The sequence below is a fragment of the Empidonax traillii genome, unplaced genomic scaffold (genome assembly GCF_003031625.1).
Source record: "Empidonax traillii isolate 1590-97213 ecotype Southwest subspecies unplaced genomic scaffold, ASM303162v1 scaffold423:size1405600, whole genome shotgun sequence".
Lineage (NCBI taxonomy): Eukaryota > Metazoa > Chordata > Aves > Passeriformes > Tyrannidae > Empidonax > Empidonax traillii.
Genome location: NW_020955616.1, coordinates 723,874 through 741,217, shown reverse-complemented (window position 1 = coordinate 741,217; position 17,344 = coordinate 723,874). Strand labels below are relative to the sequence as shown.

General features: G+C 37.4%; 1 protein-coding gene across 12 annotated transcripts in view; it reads left to right on the top strand.

Annotated features, from left to right (window-relative positions):
• LMO7 (LIM domain 7) overlaps nt 1-16,527 on the top strand; it is a 131,218-nt gene extending 114,691 nt beyond the window's left edge. For 11 of the 12 annotated variants that reach the window (XM_027894300.1, XM_027894307.1, XM_027894304.1 and 8 more), the window contains 10 exons: nt 1,481-1,573; nt 2,947-3,344; nt 5,046-5,111; nt 5,437-5,502; nt 7,177-7,229; nt 8,747-8,966; nt 9,918-10,190; nt 11,534-11,642; nt 13,360-13,462; nt 15,790-16,527. In XM_027894300.1, the coding sequence (XP_027750101.1) occupies nt 1,481-1,573; nt 2,947-3,344; nt 5,046-5,111; nt 5,437-5,502; nt 7,177-7,229; nt 8,747-8,966; nt 9,918-10,190; nt 11,534-11,642; nt 13,360-13,462; nt 15,790-15,812 (1,404 nt within the window). In that variant the 3' untranslated portion in view covers nt 15,813-16,527. The remainder of the gene's footprint in view (nt 1-1,480; nt 1,574-2,946; nt 3,345-5,045; nt 5,112-5,436; nt 5,503-7,176; nt 7,230-8,746; nt 8,967-9,917; nt 10,191-11,533; nt 11,643-13,359; nt 13,463-15,789) is intronic. The other variant, XM_027894303.1, reaches the window with a different exon arrangement.
• Nucleotides 16,528-17,344: the final 817 nt, after the last annotated feature.

Sequence of the window (17,344 nt, the reverse complement as noted above, 5' to 3'; positions counted from 1 at the left end):
ATTGTGAGTTTTATTTTTTTCTCCTTAATAAAATTGTCTCTAGCCTGAGTTTTACCTTCAGTTAGTGATACTGCCTTATATTTGTATATGAAGAGGAGGCAGCTGGTGCCTGCTAGAATCCTGTCATTTAGCAATCAGCTAATCACTTGGAATCAACCTAGTTCCCAGGATCTCTGTGAGTCAGAAAGCTGAACCTGCTAATGCAAAAGCGCTTTGGTAACTAATTGCTTGAGCTGGAAGAGAGTGTTGCAGAGGGAAGGGGCAATGTTTGTCATCTTAGAATAGCACAAAAACCCCAAGCATATGTCTCTGCAAAGACCTCAGCTCAATGAAGCATAAGCACATTCAACCACATTCAGAAAGATACATCTCTGCAAATTAAATTAAAGTTTGTTATCTGATGACTAAGAAAGACATCAATGAACATCATTTATTCCTCACAAGTTTAAAACTCTAAATAATTTTGGTACATTGAGCAAAAATTTGTGATGTCAAAGTACACCAATAGCAACTCTGTTGCTTTTTGGATATTTGATCTTTTGTTGCTCCTTTTAGCTTAAAAACTCTGAAAGGCAACAGCTGTACCTTCCTAAACTTATCTGTGGTCTCTGTTATGGTTTGGATGCTCCCTTTGATGCCTGAGGAGATGGCTTTAAAAAATGTAAATTTTGCCTCCCCTTTCTTGAGAGCAGACTCACCCATCTACCATTATTTTTCTTTGCTGCTTCTTTTTTATTCCTGAAGTAGCAAGAGTAATAATCTTTCTCTTCCCTATGATCCTAGTAAACAATTTTTAAATACAAAGAAAGGAAGCAAAGTCTCTCTTTGCTTATTTTCAGGATCTTAGAAGGAATACTTTTGACATTGTTAAATATTTTGCTTTTCCCTAGATAAAAGTGGTGACTGACAAAACCACCAAAACATTTATTGCGTGCTTTGAGTAATGCTTTAAGACAGTATATCAATTTCATACCAAATCTAGTCATAAGACAAATTTGGAGGTCCAGAAATTTTTTTTTTTTTTTCAAAAAGAACCAAGAGTTCTTGCTCAAACCAAATCACTGCCTCATATTTCACTTAGTGATCACTTTATATTTACCATATTACCATGTTAATGTGCCCGGTTCCAAGTTAAATATAATCACTCTGTCTTTCCAGAAATACCTTATATAGCTGATTTTTTGTTCAAATGGTAATTAAACTGGAGGACAGGGAATATGACAGATATGAGGTCAGTTGTTGTGAGACTTAGCATGTAATAAGGCTGGATTCTTCAAAATCAATTATAGAACTCGTTTGGACTGTATTTGAGCCAGGACTTAATTTATGGCAGACCTAATGTTCTAGTGGAATTCATGCATGTTTTTGCCACCCTGCTCTGTTAAAAAACACATTAAAATACCAGTAGTAAATTTCAATGCAAATAAAAAAAAAAATCATGTTTCTTATTTGCATATTTAACTTCAATCTAACTTAACAGGAGAAATATCAACGGGAACAAGAAAAACTGAGGGAAGAATGGCTACGAGCTAAGCAAGAAGCAGAAAAAGAGAGCTCCAAGTATTTTGATGAGGTAGGCTGTGAATAAGGCTTCACTGACTAGTTTCGTGAGGACTTTTTTCCCTTATATGAAGTGCATGCAAGCAGACAAATAATTAATTTCTCTGCCATTTGTCTTCTCACTTTGGAATACAAACTATTGTCTATGACTTGGTAGAAAGAGGTTGCAAAAATGGGATGGAAAGAGTAAATGGGAGGTTTTGAGATGAATTGAATTTGACCCTTTTCTTTATGGGTTGGTTATGTAACTTACCACCAGAAATATATTGGGAATAAGTTACAGTGTGTATTAATTATTGTGGCCAGAAATGGTCACCTTTCCTGTTTATTTACTTCCTATGCTACTTGTTGGAATTCTGCTTCAATACTTCATCATCGAACGTGTTCGTAGGTACCTGGCTTGTTACTGACAACCACTTCATCTGAGCTCTGACAAATTTACATACCAAATCAACTTCAGATTTCCTATCATATGTTTTAAAACACTGAATGCATGTAGTTTCTGTAGACGCTGACTTTTGTGGCTGTTGTTTATGGGAAGATGAACAAGTTTCTTCCTGAGTATGGGCACTGTCTGAAGTATCTCCTCTTTATTGCTGTGAGTGCTACTTCAGGCATTCAAGCTAGATCAGTTATGTTTATATAGTCATGAATAAGTAAACCATAATTTAAGGCTTAGGACTTCAAAAAGAAAGCTTTTTGAGCTGTTAGAAGACTTTGTTGTACAAGAATTTGTAAACCATTTCATATTTTTCCTATCATTAGAGGTTTTGATGGACCCATAAACATTACTCATTCTCTGCAACTAAAGCATCTTTTGACCACTGAAAGACCTTTTCTCATCTTTGAGGGAAGAATCATAGGATGATAGGTCTGAGGCTTGACTTTGAAATGGTAGGAGAATGGATGAGAGTGGGAGGTTCCCCCACATGAGGATTCATGTGAAATTCATTGGTCTGATATACATTTGCAGTGTATATCCCTGTGTGTACACTCTTAAGTATGTCTCAGGTTTCTAAGTCAAAACAGCAGGGAGAAATTCTAGGTATCATGGAAGGGTTTGTTTTCCACAGGTATTTAAGTGGGAAAGGGATGGCTTGACATGTAAGTGATACTTCAGAAAGCAGAATGTTTCACATAGTTGTGGCTGTGCTGCCTCTGGCGCTTGCTAAGGCTGCTGTGTGGAATGAAGCTCTTGAGTTAGGAGAATGTGTTAGCAGGCACTCAAAACATGAAACCAAAGTATGCCCTGCATCTTGCACTGAAAGTGTTGGGGATTCTTTTTGCACAGTCTTCTCTTATAGAGTAAATGAACTTTTCTGAGTAAGCAACCTATTTAAAAAATGGCTTCCTTCCCTAAAAACTTGATTTTTTTCTTTGTTTCAGGAGCAGACTGTTCTAACTTTAAATACGACATCCGTCACTTCTCGAGCTCCTTCTGTGTCCAGCTGGAGAGCAAGCCCTGAAGCAAATATTCCTGAGGAGCCAGAAGGAGATGGAGGAAGAAAGCTGGCAGTGAGCTTGCTGCATGAGGAAGAAGGAAGAAGGAGGTTTCAAGAGGAACGGAGGATCCAGGAAGAAGCAGCCCTGCATTTTGAGCAAGAAAGAGAACGCCAAGAGTTGGAGCTTGAGAGACAACGTAAAGAGAGGGAGCAGCAATATGCTGAGGAGCAGAGGCAGCGGACAGAGATGGAGGAGCAGAGGCGGCAGGCAGAGATGGAGGAGCAGAGGCGGCAGGCTGAAAGGCAGAGGGAGGCGTCAGTGGAGGTGCCTCAGTACCAAAGGTGTGCACTTGTGATAGGATTTACTCTCTCTTCTTTCTGCAAATTCAACTATACTTCTAATGGGAGTGTGTCTGTCCTGGATATAAGGTTCATACTGTAAGGTTCATACTGTAATCAATCAGTGTGAGATACCATAGGAGAGTCTTTCTTTCTAAAAACAGAAGGATGAGGCATAACACAAAGTCTTGCCCCATGAATCAAGTGCTATATTAACCCACTTTAGCTCTTTTTTTATTTATTTTTTTTTTAAATGGGAAGTCTAAATACAGGAATTACAGCCAAATCAAAGATTACATGAAGCACTTAGTTGTGAACATTTTGTAAGAACTGTGAACAAGCCTGTAAACTGAGAGCCAGTGACTCCATGTACAGGGCTTTAAGAAGAAATACCAAGTTAAAGCTTTTCCAACAAATGCCTGACTGATTTTGCAGATTTCTGTCATTTTAATTCCACAGTGTAATGATCAAGTTTAATTGCAATTTAACTGCTGGGTTAATTTGTCAGTGAAGGATATCATGGTATGTGAATGAACAGATACTGTCTTGCCTGTTAGAAATATCCACTGCAGATATATTTATTCTCTCACTACCTTCTTCCACAATGTGGTGTAAAAAAACCCAGCAAACAAAAAAATCCCCAACAAATAGTTTGCAAGTTTGTATTCTTGCCCAGATGTTTTCAGACTACTATCACAGGAAGTTAATCTGTCTTAAACAGAATAAACCAGTAACTTTTTTATGGTTTGTGCACATTCAACTTACTGCCTTGTGTATGACTAGCTTTGTGGTTTCTCTTGAGGTTTTTCTCCTGTTCTTATATAAGTAATAGGAGATGACTGAAGATAATGCATGATATCAAGTTAAGCATTAGGAAAAGATAATATGATTAAAAAATTGCATGTATTTGCAGAGGAGATTGTAAGACCCAGAGTTACTTTAGCTCATTCTAAATGACTGCTGCTTGACATGCCTGCTAAGCAAAGCAGAGGCACAGTTGTTACAATGGCTGAACAGGTTCTTCTTGGCAGCTGAGCCAGGGTATCTCCACAGATTTAGCTTGCCCCAGTTGCAAGATAATAGGACTTTGTGTGGTAACTTATTAAGCTGCTGTAATATCTGCATATCTAAATCCTTGATACATGCCTTAGTCCACAGGGATTTCATTGCTTCTGAGGTTGCTGCCAAAGGATGTGTTTTACTAAACATGGGTGGCTTTGCTTAATAGTAAAGGAGCAAGTTCAGTGAAACTGGACTTTAAAATATCTGGTGTTAAATATTTGCTTTAAGATGATATCCAAAGATAGGCCTTGAAATCTGAAATGTTATATAAACACCTGCAAAGGCATGATACTTGCTGCAAAGAGCACTGAGCTTGGAGACAGGCAGCTGAAGAGCACTGTCTGTGGAACTTTGTGAGTTTACAAACTGTTCCTATACTATTTTCTAGAATATAAATGTAATTTTTAGGGAACGGCTATGGTTGAACAAAACTTGCCTCCTGGCTATGGAATAGATGAGATAGTCACTGTTGTATACTGACGCTTGTAATTTTTGCAGCATCTTAAAGTCATAGATTTTCATGTTTCTATTTAACACGCCTGAACTTTCTTATTTTCTCTATGTATACTTTATGTTTGCTCAATTTCTAGAAATGCCTTTTTTTTTAATATGTATTTCCATTTATCTTTATTTTGCTTCTAGACATTATGAGCGCTATGAAGTATCTAAAACTATAGAGGATCGAGCTGGCCATCCTCTCATTGACAGGTAATAAGAAATTGAATAAATACATATAGACTGAAACGTCTTCAGCAATAACCATTTTGACACACCAGTTCTGTCACTTCACAAATATGTAATTTCAGGCAGTTTTTCTGATAACCTTTCTTTTTCTGTGTTCTTTTGTTGGTTGTATTTCTGATTGATAAAGTTAGACCTCCTTAGAACTTTAACTGTTTTTTCTCTAGACGTTTTTTTCCCCTTCAGGATCTATTTTGAATATTTTCAGTAGGAACTCTTTATATATGTATATATATATGTGTGTATGTGTCTTTTCCTATATATGAACATGATGTATCTTTTTTTTCAATAGGCATTATGAGCGTTATGAAGTTTCTAAAACCATTGAGGAACAACCTGACCAGTCATTTGCTGACAGGTGTGTGTATGATACTGAATATCAGCATAGACTGTAACATCACCATTTCTTTGTCAGAAAGCTTTTAAACTTCTAATAAATTTTATTAATGGCAGCTAAATGTATGCTTTGGATTGCTGCTGTGTTTTGCAGTTTTTGTGGCATGCTTTCATATTGAAAAAACAAGCCACCAAAATTTTGGCAAATGATACACTGTGTTGTAAGCAGTGGTTAGTCAGTGGTATTTTACTGGGAGAAACAGAACTGTAAGGAAGTAAATATGTGGGTGGTACTAGACTTACCTGGCTGGAAAATAATTTCAGATACAATTGTGCTTGTGTCATAACGCGCTATACAAACTAAGGTGCAGTCATCCCAATGAGGGTTGTGTAACTTAAGAGAGAGTAAACAGGAAGGGAAGTGGGAGGCAGCAGCAGCATATTTATCAGGGAGATAGTAGATGTGCCACTTTTTAAGTTACACAAGTTATTTTTAAGTTATACTCTCTTACTTTATGAATCAAGTGTTTTGGATTGCATCTCACAATACTTCTGAAAGATGACTTCTGTGTATTTACCAGTTTTTGGAGTGAGCATACCTTTTTTATATAAAGAGGAACCCCAAAACTTACAGGGTAAGACTCAATGGATCTGTTATTCATGGAAGATGTAAATCTACCTTCAGAAGGTGCCTGCACTAAATAGTTACATCTTGGATATATATCCTGGGCAAGGCTTTCCTCCTTTTTACAGCTCCTATTTACTACAGGTGGCTGTGAAATTGTTGCATCTTCTCAAACAGATAATAAAAATAGATCTGCACCATAGGACAGACAGTAAGAGCTTGGGGGAGCAAGAAATGTGATGTGGTTTATGCATAATTTATCTATAGATAAAGGACAAGACTCCCTCAAAATGCTGCTATAAAGACAATGCTGTATGTGTAAACACATTAATGTAGCAGCTGTGAGTTGTGACCCAGCAAAGAATTTCTGTTTCTTTGTTAGTTATTTTAAACTAAAAAACTGGCTGTATTACTTGAGACTAATAATTCAGTAGAGAGATGTTGCTGAAGGTACTGCTCCATACTATTAGAAAACCAACTTTTTGCCATTTGTCTTGCTGTATATGACATTTGTTGAATGACATTTCTTGGTTAAAACTCATTAGAAAATTATGCTGCTGGGTATAATGAGTGAAAAATAAATTTTCCAAGAACAATTTGCGAGCAGTGTTTGAGGAGTTGTTTTACTTACGGTCTATTAACAGGGCTAAAGTATCATTTAAGTTTCTCATGAAGCCAAATCATTTATAAATCTGCTTTGAAAGTTCTCACTCCTTTGTCTGACTGTAGTCTTCACAAAGCTTCCACAGGGAAGGACTTTGGTTTTTACGTGTTTTTATTTAAGTAAATAGAATGATCAGTCCCTTATACCTGAAGCACTGGGAACTTTCAGTACAAAATCTTAACTTTTAGTTGGTGATTACCTATTGATATCTAAATATTGACATCTTTTTTTCCCCTTAATATCCCTTGAATATTTTTGTCTCTTGTTTTAAGTACAGCATAAGTTGTTGATGGAAGGGATGGTGGAAAAAAAGGTCCTGTGGATCTGTGGTATGCAATGATAAGATCTTTGTCTGTGATGAGGTCTCCTAGTTATGACAGAGAAATGAATGTTTTCTATATCCTTAGGAGTAAGTCCAAGTCAACTTCAGAACTGAATGAATTCAACACAATCAGAAATGGTAAGTACTTTTTAATTTCCATTATTTTTAAATTTATTGAGGGGGGAAGCGTAGGAGGAAAAAATTAAGACGTACTACACAGTTATCCTAAGAAAATGAATTGTCAGAGCCCTTTTTGATAGCTGTGCTGTTAAACAAATTCATACCATGCCCCAGTTTAATGAAGGTTCAACAGCAAGAGGAAATTCATATAATCAATTTATAAACCAAGGACAAATATGATTAACTTCTGTGTTGAAGACTGTAGCAGTGATTACAAACAGCTTTTAGATGCCTAAATTTTAATAATTGATATTTATGAGATTAAACCAATCACGTAGATATATCATTGAAGATGTGTATGCTTTTAATATGTTGATTCTATCAACAGAAAAGATCTGCACATACCAAGATGCTGGCATATTTAATTCAACTGTTTGTCTTCTTAATTTCTGTTAGTGTAGGAGTAACAGAGCTAAAAGTCAGCTATCAATATTATCACAGTGCCTTGTGCCTTGTATTCCAGTTTTAATATATGACTTCATTTATGTTAGAGGAATGTGTGTAAAGCAAACAAACAAACCAGATTTATAAATATGTTACAGTAGAAAATGCCTGTAAGATGTTCCTGTGTCTAAAACATGGTTAAAAAAACCCGTAAATAATCAAAGAAAAGTAAATGTTGTATTAGAGGATATATTGCAGATTTACGATGTTGCTTTCATACATTAAGACATAGTCATTGAAACTTAAGAGCAAGCAAACTCCCACAATGTTTTGTAATGATAATATATAGTAATAAATCCAGCAGTCAGAGCAGTATTTAAAGGGATGGAAATTTCAGCTGAATGACTTATGGCTTATATGTCAATACCTATTGGAGAAAGATGGCTTATTTGTTTACCCTTCTGAATTTTCAAAGGCTATCTATACCATAAATCTTATTTCAACTGAGTAGTTAACATAACATTCAAATAATAGAGAAATTATCTGAAGGATTTCCCTCTCCCCTGTATATCTATCTAAAGCAAGATAAGTGTTTAGTGCCTTGAATGAGGAAAGAAATTCTTGTAAACAGAGACAACTTACAGAAGAAGAGAGTATGAACTCTTAAAGGAAGGAGTTTCCCACTATTCAGCTGTGTATTTTATACATGGTTCAGTTTGTATTAGAGGAAGAGTCCAAATTATGGCACTAAAAGAGACCACACCCTTTTAAAAGTACATATGTGTATACATATATATATGTACACACAAATATCAATGCATATACACTTAAAGAAGTGAAGGAAAATACTTGTATTTACGTTAAGGATTACGTAAAAGGCCGCATTAGTGGAAATACAAATAAAAAAATATAACAATAATAATGTATTGCCAAGTTTGGTACAGGTTACCCGTCTGTAAAACAGAACTGGAGAAACTTGTACATACAGTGAAGAACTGTAGCTTTTGGAGTTCTAGCCAGAGTGCTGACAGTATAATAACTGCTTTTGTGCCTTAAGGTGTCTGGCTGAAGTTTGCACATGTTGTCCACAGGTACTCAGAGCAAGTTTTCAGAGAGGTCCTGGAACATGGGTGAGTCACAGAAGAAGCCTCAGAAGGAACAAAATCTCTCTGCAGCAGAGTTGGAGAGACAGCAAATTCTTCAGGAAATGAGAAAGAAAACATCTCTACACACAGACAGCAGCTGGATAAGGCAGCGCAGCTCCAGTGTACATAAGGAGCCCATTAGTCTCTACAGCAATAGTATGAGGAGGTAGGAATCACATTAAAAATTAACTTTGTCTCTCATCAGATATTTTTGTTTGGTTATTCTGAACTTCAGGTTGTATTACAGAGCACAGAAACAAGTTGAGTCTGTGAAATGCTGTAAGGTAAATTGCATAGCAGCATAGATAGAAGAAAGTAGCTATATTACAGCTGGGATTAAGTGGGTTTTTTGCAAATAAGGAATGTGAATGTGTCTTGTAAATAACTCAGCTGCTTATTTCTTGGTTGGTATAGCAGCAATGGAAATCAGTGGTGTGCCTTGTCATTGACAGATGTGCTTAAGAATTTCAGCATGACAACTTACCATGGAAATTAATTATTATGGCTAAGGCATATACCTTTTTTAGCGTAGAAATATGTCAGAAAGTTTTTATGGTTTTGTTTTTGTTTTTGTTTTTGTTTTTGTTTTTGTTTTTTTCTTTATTCAATGAATGAATGTTAGATTTGTCACTTAGGAAACAGCTGAGTTATCAGTCAGGAGAGTGTTTGCCTATTGGGCCAACACCTTGTACCTAGGTGATGCTATCCGGTCTGGGTGGATTGTTATTTTCAGTCTGGTATCCCATGGAGAAAACAAAAACAAACCTGGTATCTGAGGTCTGTTGCTGTTCTGTGGATTTTGATACAGTTCCCCCTGATAAAGCTGCAGTGAAGAGTGTTTTGCTTTTATCAAGTAGTTGTTAAGTGCCACCTCTCTTTTGCCTCACCTGCTTTTTCCCATGAGAACTAGGGCTGGGCACAAAGGATAATTTGCTACTCATACATTTTAAATCAGTGTGTAAAGAACATTGATCAGAGTGATCAGGCAAATATATTCATGCTAGAAAATCTTAAAGATGCTAGGATAGTGGTTTTCTCTTTTAAAAAATCAGAATATAGCTCTTTTGCTCCAGCCATACTGCCATTTACATTTGAGCTACATGTATCTCTGTTGCAGGGGGGAGTCTTTGGACAATCTTGATTCTTCAAGAACAAGCTCCTGGAGGCACCACTCGTGGCTGAACCACTCTGCCTCTTCTTCATCTCTGTCTTCTAGTCAAGATTTTAGTCGCCCGGTGTCCACTTCAAACCGAGCCTACATGTGCACTCCTTCCTCCAGCAAAGCCCCTCCTGTGGCCACCTCAGCAAGAGCCCCATCCGTGTCCCAGACAGCCCCCCGGGCTCAGTCTCCCATCTCTGCTTCCCAGCCAGGGTCCCAGACACGCAGCAGGTGAGTGTATGCCCTTCTGCTGGGAAGGTACAAATTCTGGGCAGCACTAAAGAGCGTGTATATGGTGGTCTACAGCAGGGTTCTTGTCCATAATATAGATTAACAAGCACCTGGACTTTTCTGGCTGAAGGGGACAGTGGAAGTACATGTTCATATTACCTCCCTACTCCAGTCACTCAGAAAATTCCACAATTTTGTCATCGCTGCTTGACATCGGTTAAAAAAACAAAGGAACTGAAATAATAAGTCTGCAGTCTCCGAGCTGTGTGTTGGTTACCAAAATGATTAGTAAAAGCCTATTCCAGATGGCATTTCTGACATTTATTTTCCTTGGTTTGTTTTAACAAAAGATTCCTGAAACCCACACTTTATGACCCTCATCTTGGTCTCTCCTCCCCTCTTCTTGGCATGTGGCCAATATCATCTTGAGGAGCACTCAGGAATGCTCATAACCCGTGACCCTGGAGAATTACAGAGTAGGATGTTGGTTTTAATCTAGGAGGAGAAAGCAAGAATTGCAACATATTTTGGAAAAAAAAAAAAAAAGGAATTCAGTTGTGGTATGGTAGATAACTGCTGTTTTTGTGTACTTGAAACATTTTAAAAATACCTTGGAATAAGACTACAGAGAACCATCCCCACACAGTTACATGTTTTATATATAACAACAGTGAACACTACTTCACTAGCTCTTACACTTCTCAGGCACTTAGTGATAAACTGACTTTTTTTGTTGTTGTTTTTTAAAACTAGGCTTTTATGTTCTATATAATGTAAGAAAATTACCTTCTTAACCATGTTTTTTTTATCTTGTTCTCACTTCCATTTCCTAACATCTTGGTAGATCTATGGAAACTGACCTCCATATGGCTTATGTTCCAAGAGTTAACCTAATATTATATGTCCAGGACTAGCCTTCCTTTTTCTATCAAGATGCAGATGGTGGGTCTTGGCAAGGGTACTTGCTAAAACTTGGCCTCCTGAATAGTACCCCACAAATAAGAAGGCAGGAGCACAAAACCTCTGTGGTTACTCTCCAAACTTAACGATACACTTTTTATTTGTAGAAGGCATTTTATACAAGGAAATATCTGCCAAGAAGGTGACAAAATTTCTTAATTTGTTCCTATGTAAATTTCATATAAATTGTAACACTTCAGCTTTCCCTAGCTTTCAGATCTACTGTAAATAATATTAATTTTCAGTTTATTTTCCCCAAGCAGCCTAGTAGTCCACTTTTTACCCACGCGTTCTTATTTTTAATTCCAAAAAGTACTTGATAACTTTTCTCTGTCTTTTAAACCTTTTCAAGCTGGTTTTAAGGTTTTTCATTCTATATTTAGGTCAGTCAGTGGGAAGAAAATCTGTTCATACTGTAATAACGTTCTGGGCAAAGGAGCAGCCATGATCATTGAATCTCTTGGTCTTTGTTATCATTTACATTGCTTTAAGGTGAGAGCTGGGAGTCACATCATGAAGGAACAGGAACTAATCAGGAGCACGCATGGCTACTCAGTGTTATGCTCACAGGGGTCTTACTAATCACCTGCTTTGCCTTCTACTCTTGACAGCGTGGTGCATGCATATTTCCATGAGGCAGTCCTGTCTGCAGGCATTTAGCACTTGACTCTAGAAGCATTTCTTAAATGCCAGAGCTAACAAGTAGGACTTTGATATGAGTAAGATGAGCACTTTGACTATGAGATCAAAGTTCTTTCTTCTTTGAATGGGCAGCAAAATGTCAGAAGATGCTGAACCACTTCTCACAGAGAAAGCAGCTCCTCTAATAGAAAATAAAATCTCAGCCTGGACCTGGCAGTTGAATCATTTAAGAGGATCCATCCTTTCTAAGCTAATCTCAGCAGACAATGTTCACATAGTGTTTTTCAGGTAAAGACATGTTTGCAGAGTTCAGCCTGGCAGGATAAAACCAAAAACCAGACCAGAAGCTGTGTTTAGTGCTACTCAGCCCTGGTCAGAAACTAGGAATATAAGGTTATACTTGGCACTGAGACATGCTTAGATGATTTGCCATCAGCTTGGGGCATATGCAGAGCTGAAAGAATAAATGACTGCCTGCAAAAGATGGCAAAGCAGTCCTAGTTCCCCTGGGCTTGGACCAGATGAGGAATTACACTCTGATTTGAAGATGCTGTTGGACCTACTTCCTCTATGACTTCAAGAAAGAGACTTCTGTGCCTGGTTCAGAACATTTTTCTTCTGTGCCCAGCTCAAGTGCATCACCTGGAGTATTACAAGGGATTGACTCAAAGCTCTTTCTGATCTGCCTGCCTGAGCAGGAGGATCAGGACTAATCCATGGGGACTAGTTGCCATTCTCTTTCTGCAGGACATGTATTCTGTGTAAGGGAGCCCACCTGTAGCTCCTAACCTACATAAGAAAATACCAAGTTTCTGTTTTTCAAATTTCTGAAGATTAATGAGCTGTTGAACAGACTGCCATCCAAAAGATTCATTACTTGGTTAAGCAGGGAAACTATCTGTGCTTTCTAATTTCAGTAAGGGGAGTGTTATGTTTTGGGTTACATTCCTTCCAGATGCGGTTCATATTCACAGCAAATACATGTTTAGCCACGATAGCTAAATAGTTTGATGTTAGCATGAAAGCATTCAAGCCCCCCATGCGTTTATGCAAGAAAAATTAAATTAGCCCCATCTCTCCAAATCAGAACTTGTTTTGATGATGCAAACCCAGGAAATTGGGAGTGCCTGAGTATTTGCTGCTGTGAGTGCCAGAGGACTTAGGACACCAGCAGCATGTAGTGCCACATGGAAATCTGCAAGTAACACACCCAGGTGTTCTGTGCCAAAATTACTGTTACCATCTAGAGAACAAATTTTTTTCATGCCAAGCCAGAGTTTTCACAGAAACCAAAGTTCCAATTAAATTTAATGAACTAATCTCTAAAAATCGTCTGCTTTATGTTTGCTTAGTTGGTGTATCTCTGCTATTCATTGTCCAGTCATCACCTTTAAATACTTTCTTAGGGTTGGTTGCATTTTGATCTACTAATCGTCACACATTTGCTTCTAGCTGATTGTGGGTTTATGGTTCAAGCTTTGTTGAGCTTAATCTGAGCTGCTTTTGAACAGCATTTTTGTTTTTTAGTATTTTGAAAGAAGTTGCTAATTATTTATCTCTGATACAGTGTGTTGCCTGTGGATGCGACCTCGGTGGATCCCGCTCTGGAGCTGAAGTTAGGATCCGAAACAACCAACTCTTCTGCAACGACTGCTATATCAGATTTAAAAGTAAGGCAATCCAACTGCAGTGTGCATGACTGTAGTTCTTCTCTGTGCTGTACAACTTGATAGTTGTTACATTTAGCTTTCATTTGGTATATTAGTGAATATAATAAGGAAGTGAATAATTGAATATATATAAGGAAGAAGAACCAAGGTTTGGTTGCCAGTTTGTCTTTTGTAGGGTAGCCATTCCTAACTTTTAACTTGCTGGTAGCTGATTTTATCACCTTGTTGTTACGCAGCTTCAAACAGACAGCATGGTGTAGTCATCTTACTTTCTTTATAGATCTAAGAAAGTGATGTCAGGGAGTTGTCAGGTGCTAAACAGGCTTGTCTTGATAACAGAGAAGCCTTTTTGAAAAAGTGTCAACATGTTTTAAAAAGAAAGTAATCTGAAATATGTATTTAATTCAGTCCTAATGCATACCTGGAAAGCTATTAGTTTATCCTGTGCAGGTGGCACAAATGCTGGTTTCTTTTTGTGATGCTATTGTTATTGGAATTATAGGTCTGTAATTGGTTATTCATTTAGGTACAAGTTCAGGAGGAATTGATTTACTTACAGATCTTAATTAAAAGGTGCAGTATAATTTTTTTCCTTTTTATGGCTTGCAGAATTCTGATTTACTGGAGCATGATGTTAAGGCTTTTTATAGTGGTGTTGAGGTCCTTTTTTCTGCTGTCATAGATGATGGTAGATTATCCTCCTAATTCTGACAAGTCTTGGGAGCTTTATATGGCTCCTTTTTATATAGCAAATATGTAATTCTCTAGGATGATAAAATTCAGGGAAGGGAAAACATTTCTGAATTACTTCCTGGGAAAGATCTCCGTGTTTCTTTATGAGCCCAGCACGTTTTTCTCACAGTGGACCAGAAGGCAGTGAAGGGGACAGGGATACTCATGCTACAGCATTTCAGCAGGAATTGGGCACCTGCTGGCTGAGAACCTAGATCAGAAAAAGAGAAGCTCTGCATCTGATGCTGTTGCTGTTTTCATGCTCTTTTTGGCTTCCAGGAAAAAGGGGAAGTCACAGAAATGGTTGTGTGGTGCCCGAGCTAAAACCAGAAAACTTCACACATTGCGAGGCTAACAGGACATTCGCAGAGGCTAATGTTAAGTGCAAAGATGCCACTGTGGCCAGTGGAAGGAGGAAGAGAATCACCCCCTTCCATCTGGAGGTGATCCAGAGCGCTGGGTCATATCTCTGAGTTAATGTTTGGAGAATGTCTCTCCTTAGTGGCAAGACTACACTGAAGTGACTGTGTTCCTGTTTGAAGTACCCAGATTTGTTGGAGATTCACTCTGGAGCTTGCTCATGTTATTTTTATCTCTGTCTTTTCTTTTGAGGGGGAAAAATTGTTCAATGACTTGAATAAGTAATTTTATCAAAGATGAATTGCTGTTGAGTCTGTCTTTGACATTACAGCCCATAAAGTCACAGCAGTGCCTTTCAGAAGCAGAGCTGATCTGTAAATAAGTGGTTCTATTTGCTTCCCTTCAGACTGCATCTACTTGGGCCAGTGGGCACCTCAAAACATAATTGTATGAGATACAAGTATATCGGGAATTGTAAGAACTTATGGGTACAGAATGAAGTATTTAAATTAGTGATGAGTAATTGAAATCGGCTATTTGAATAATACAAAAACCAGCTTTGCAATTACTGCAATGAAAATATATTGGCAGCACAGCAGAGGTCTGTGATGCAGATTACTTTTTTTTGCAGTTGTCATTTAACGTCAGGCCGGCTAATTATTCGTTAGTTTGGAACGTGAACATATCGGCAAAAAGGTTTGATAAACTGTAGGGTTATTAATATTCACTGTGCAATGTTATGGTGTGATATTTTTTGCACATTTTTATGTTAATTTTGTGGTTTGAACTTGGAACACTGTGGCGGAACACAAGTGTATTGGCAGATGCCCACAATGATATGCAGAGAGACAATAGGAAAAAGTTCTTTATATTGTTACAGGTATTTAGCAAGTTTTAATTTCATTACTGAAGGGTAAATTTAGAAAAACTGTCACTCTTTCTCTATGCTAATGCTAAAAATAGTTCTTAAAAACTTGTTAAGGTGCATGTTCTGTGGAATATTACTTGGCCTGAAATAATTGCAGTGCTGTAATTGGATTAAACTCAAATTTGTAATTTTCATTAAATTTGGATTGCTTGATTCAGAATGTATACTTTAGTTTGTGTTACAATTTTCAATAAGTATTGGGAAAACCATTTTCTGACTATTTTAAACTTGGAAATGTTAATTTTTGTTAAAAAGGTTCTTCAGTAACTAGACTTTATTTACAATTTCTTCTGTTTCTCTCTAACAGCTGGACAACCAACCTCCATGTGAAGCAAATGAAGATATGAAATCACTGTTGCAAATAAAAGAAGAGGTGATTGCTGCTGATGTAGATCTATAAATATATATATTGTGTATGTGTGTTTTTTCTAAGAGTAACTCTTGCTTGTCTAGTCTTCATAGCAATACATTGTATTCTGCATATAACTATTTTTATTTATAAGAAAGTAATTGCAGTAAGGAAATATCTGGGAAAAATACTTTCACATTTTCAGCTTCAAGTACTGAGAGCACAAGAGAGAATAACTATATTTTCAGTAATAACTTCAAAATATTTTTGAGGGTTATAATCATCTAGCTGACTTTCCAATGGTATATGAAGAGGGTATTTTGTTTCTAAGCTCTTGAAATGAGCATTAGAGAAATAGGTAATATAAATACGTTTTTGCAATTGCTGTCTTTATTTTTGACATATACTGAAAGTGAATTATCTAGGTTAATATGAAGCTGCATTTAAATGCACACGAGTGTGTTTGCTTTGCATATGCTGGTTTATAAAATTATGTGCTATTTTGAAACTTAAATACAAAGAATAACCAGTTTGCTCAGTGGTGTTGGCATAATATTCTGTGGAATCCATTTAAGGGGAAGAGTTTTCTTTTCCCATTTGGAAAGTGTAACTATCACTTTTTCCTCCACAAACTGAGTGGAGAATGGTTGTTGAATGACAGTTTATTTGTAAATAAAAATTCTGATGTTGCATTTATTAGAAGCTTTTTTTTTTTTTTTCTCTTCAGCTAAATATGTCTAAGGTAACGTGTTGATATATAAAATTGTTTCAGTTTCACCTTGGGGAAAATATTTAAGATATTCACCTATATATGTGCAAGAACAGTAGTTCTTGCTTTTCTCTTTTCCTTTGTAGTCGATGCCAAATTCTTTGTGTAGTTCTCTCATCAACCTCCTCATGCTTTTTCCCTTCAGCATTCAATAAAAGTAGCGAGACTGTGTGCTCGTGCCCGAAACACAATTGGAAGAGGTGGATGTTCCCCAGAATTTATCTGCTGTGGCTACAAAACATGTTTTTGGGTTAGGTTCTGCTCCTGAAAACACAGACTGTGTGCTGTGTGTTTTTCAGTGGCGGCTCTGAAATGGCTTTAGTCAGCGGCTTCCCCAAATCCCTTTGTGCCCAGTAAAGTACCCTTCTCTGTCCATATCCTTGGAAACAGTGAAGAAAACATGGGGTGTGGATCAGAGGAATTTGGGGGACCATTTTGTGGATGAAACCATGGAAGAGGACAGCTGGGAGGTGTAGGAGGGCTTCTGAGTATGAGTTGTACCTGGCACCATGAAGAGTTGCATGAGGCTTCCAAAGCAGTTTGGAATCTAGGGGGTGGATAGGAGAGCTAGCAGATTGGGAAGAGTGACTGTGGCTGTGATATCTGGGGACAACAAAGGAAGATCATGCTCTTTTGGTGTAGTGGAAGAACTTCACCTGTGTGAGTCTCCTATAACTTCTGCTTGTAGCTCTGCATGCCTCCTGTTTTCCTTTGGTTTATTGATCTTCCCTCTGAACAGATGGG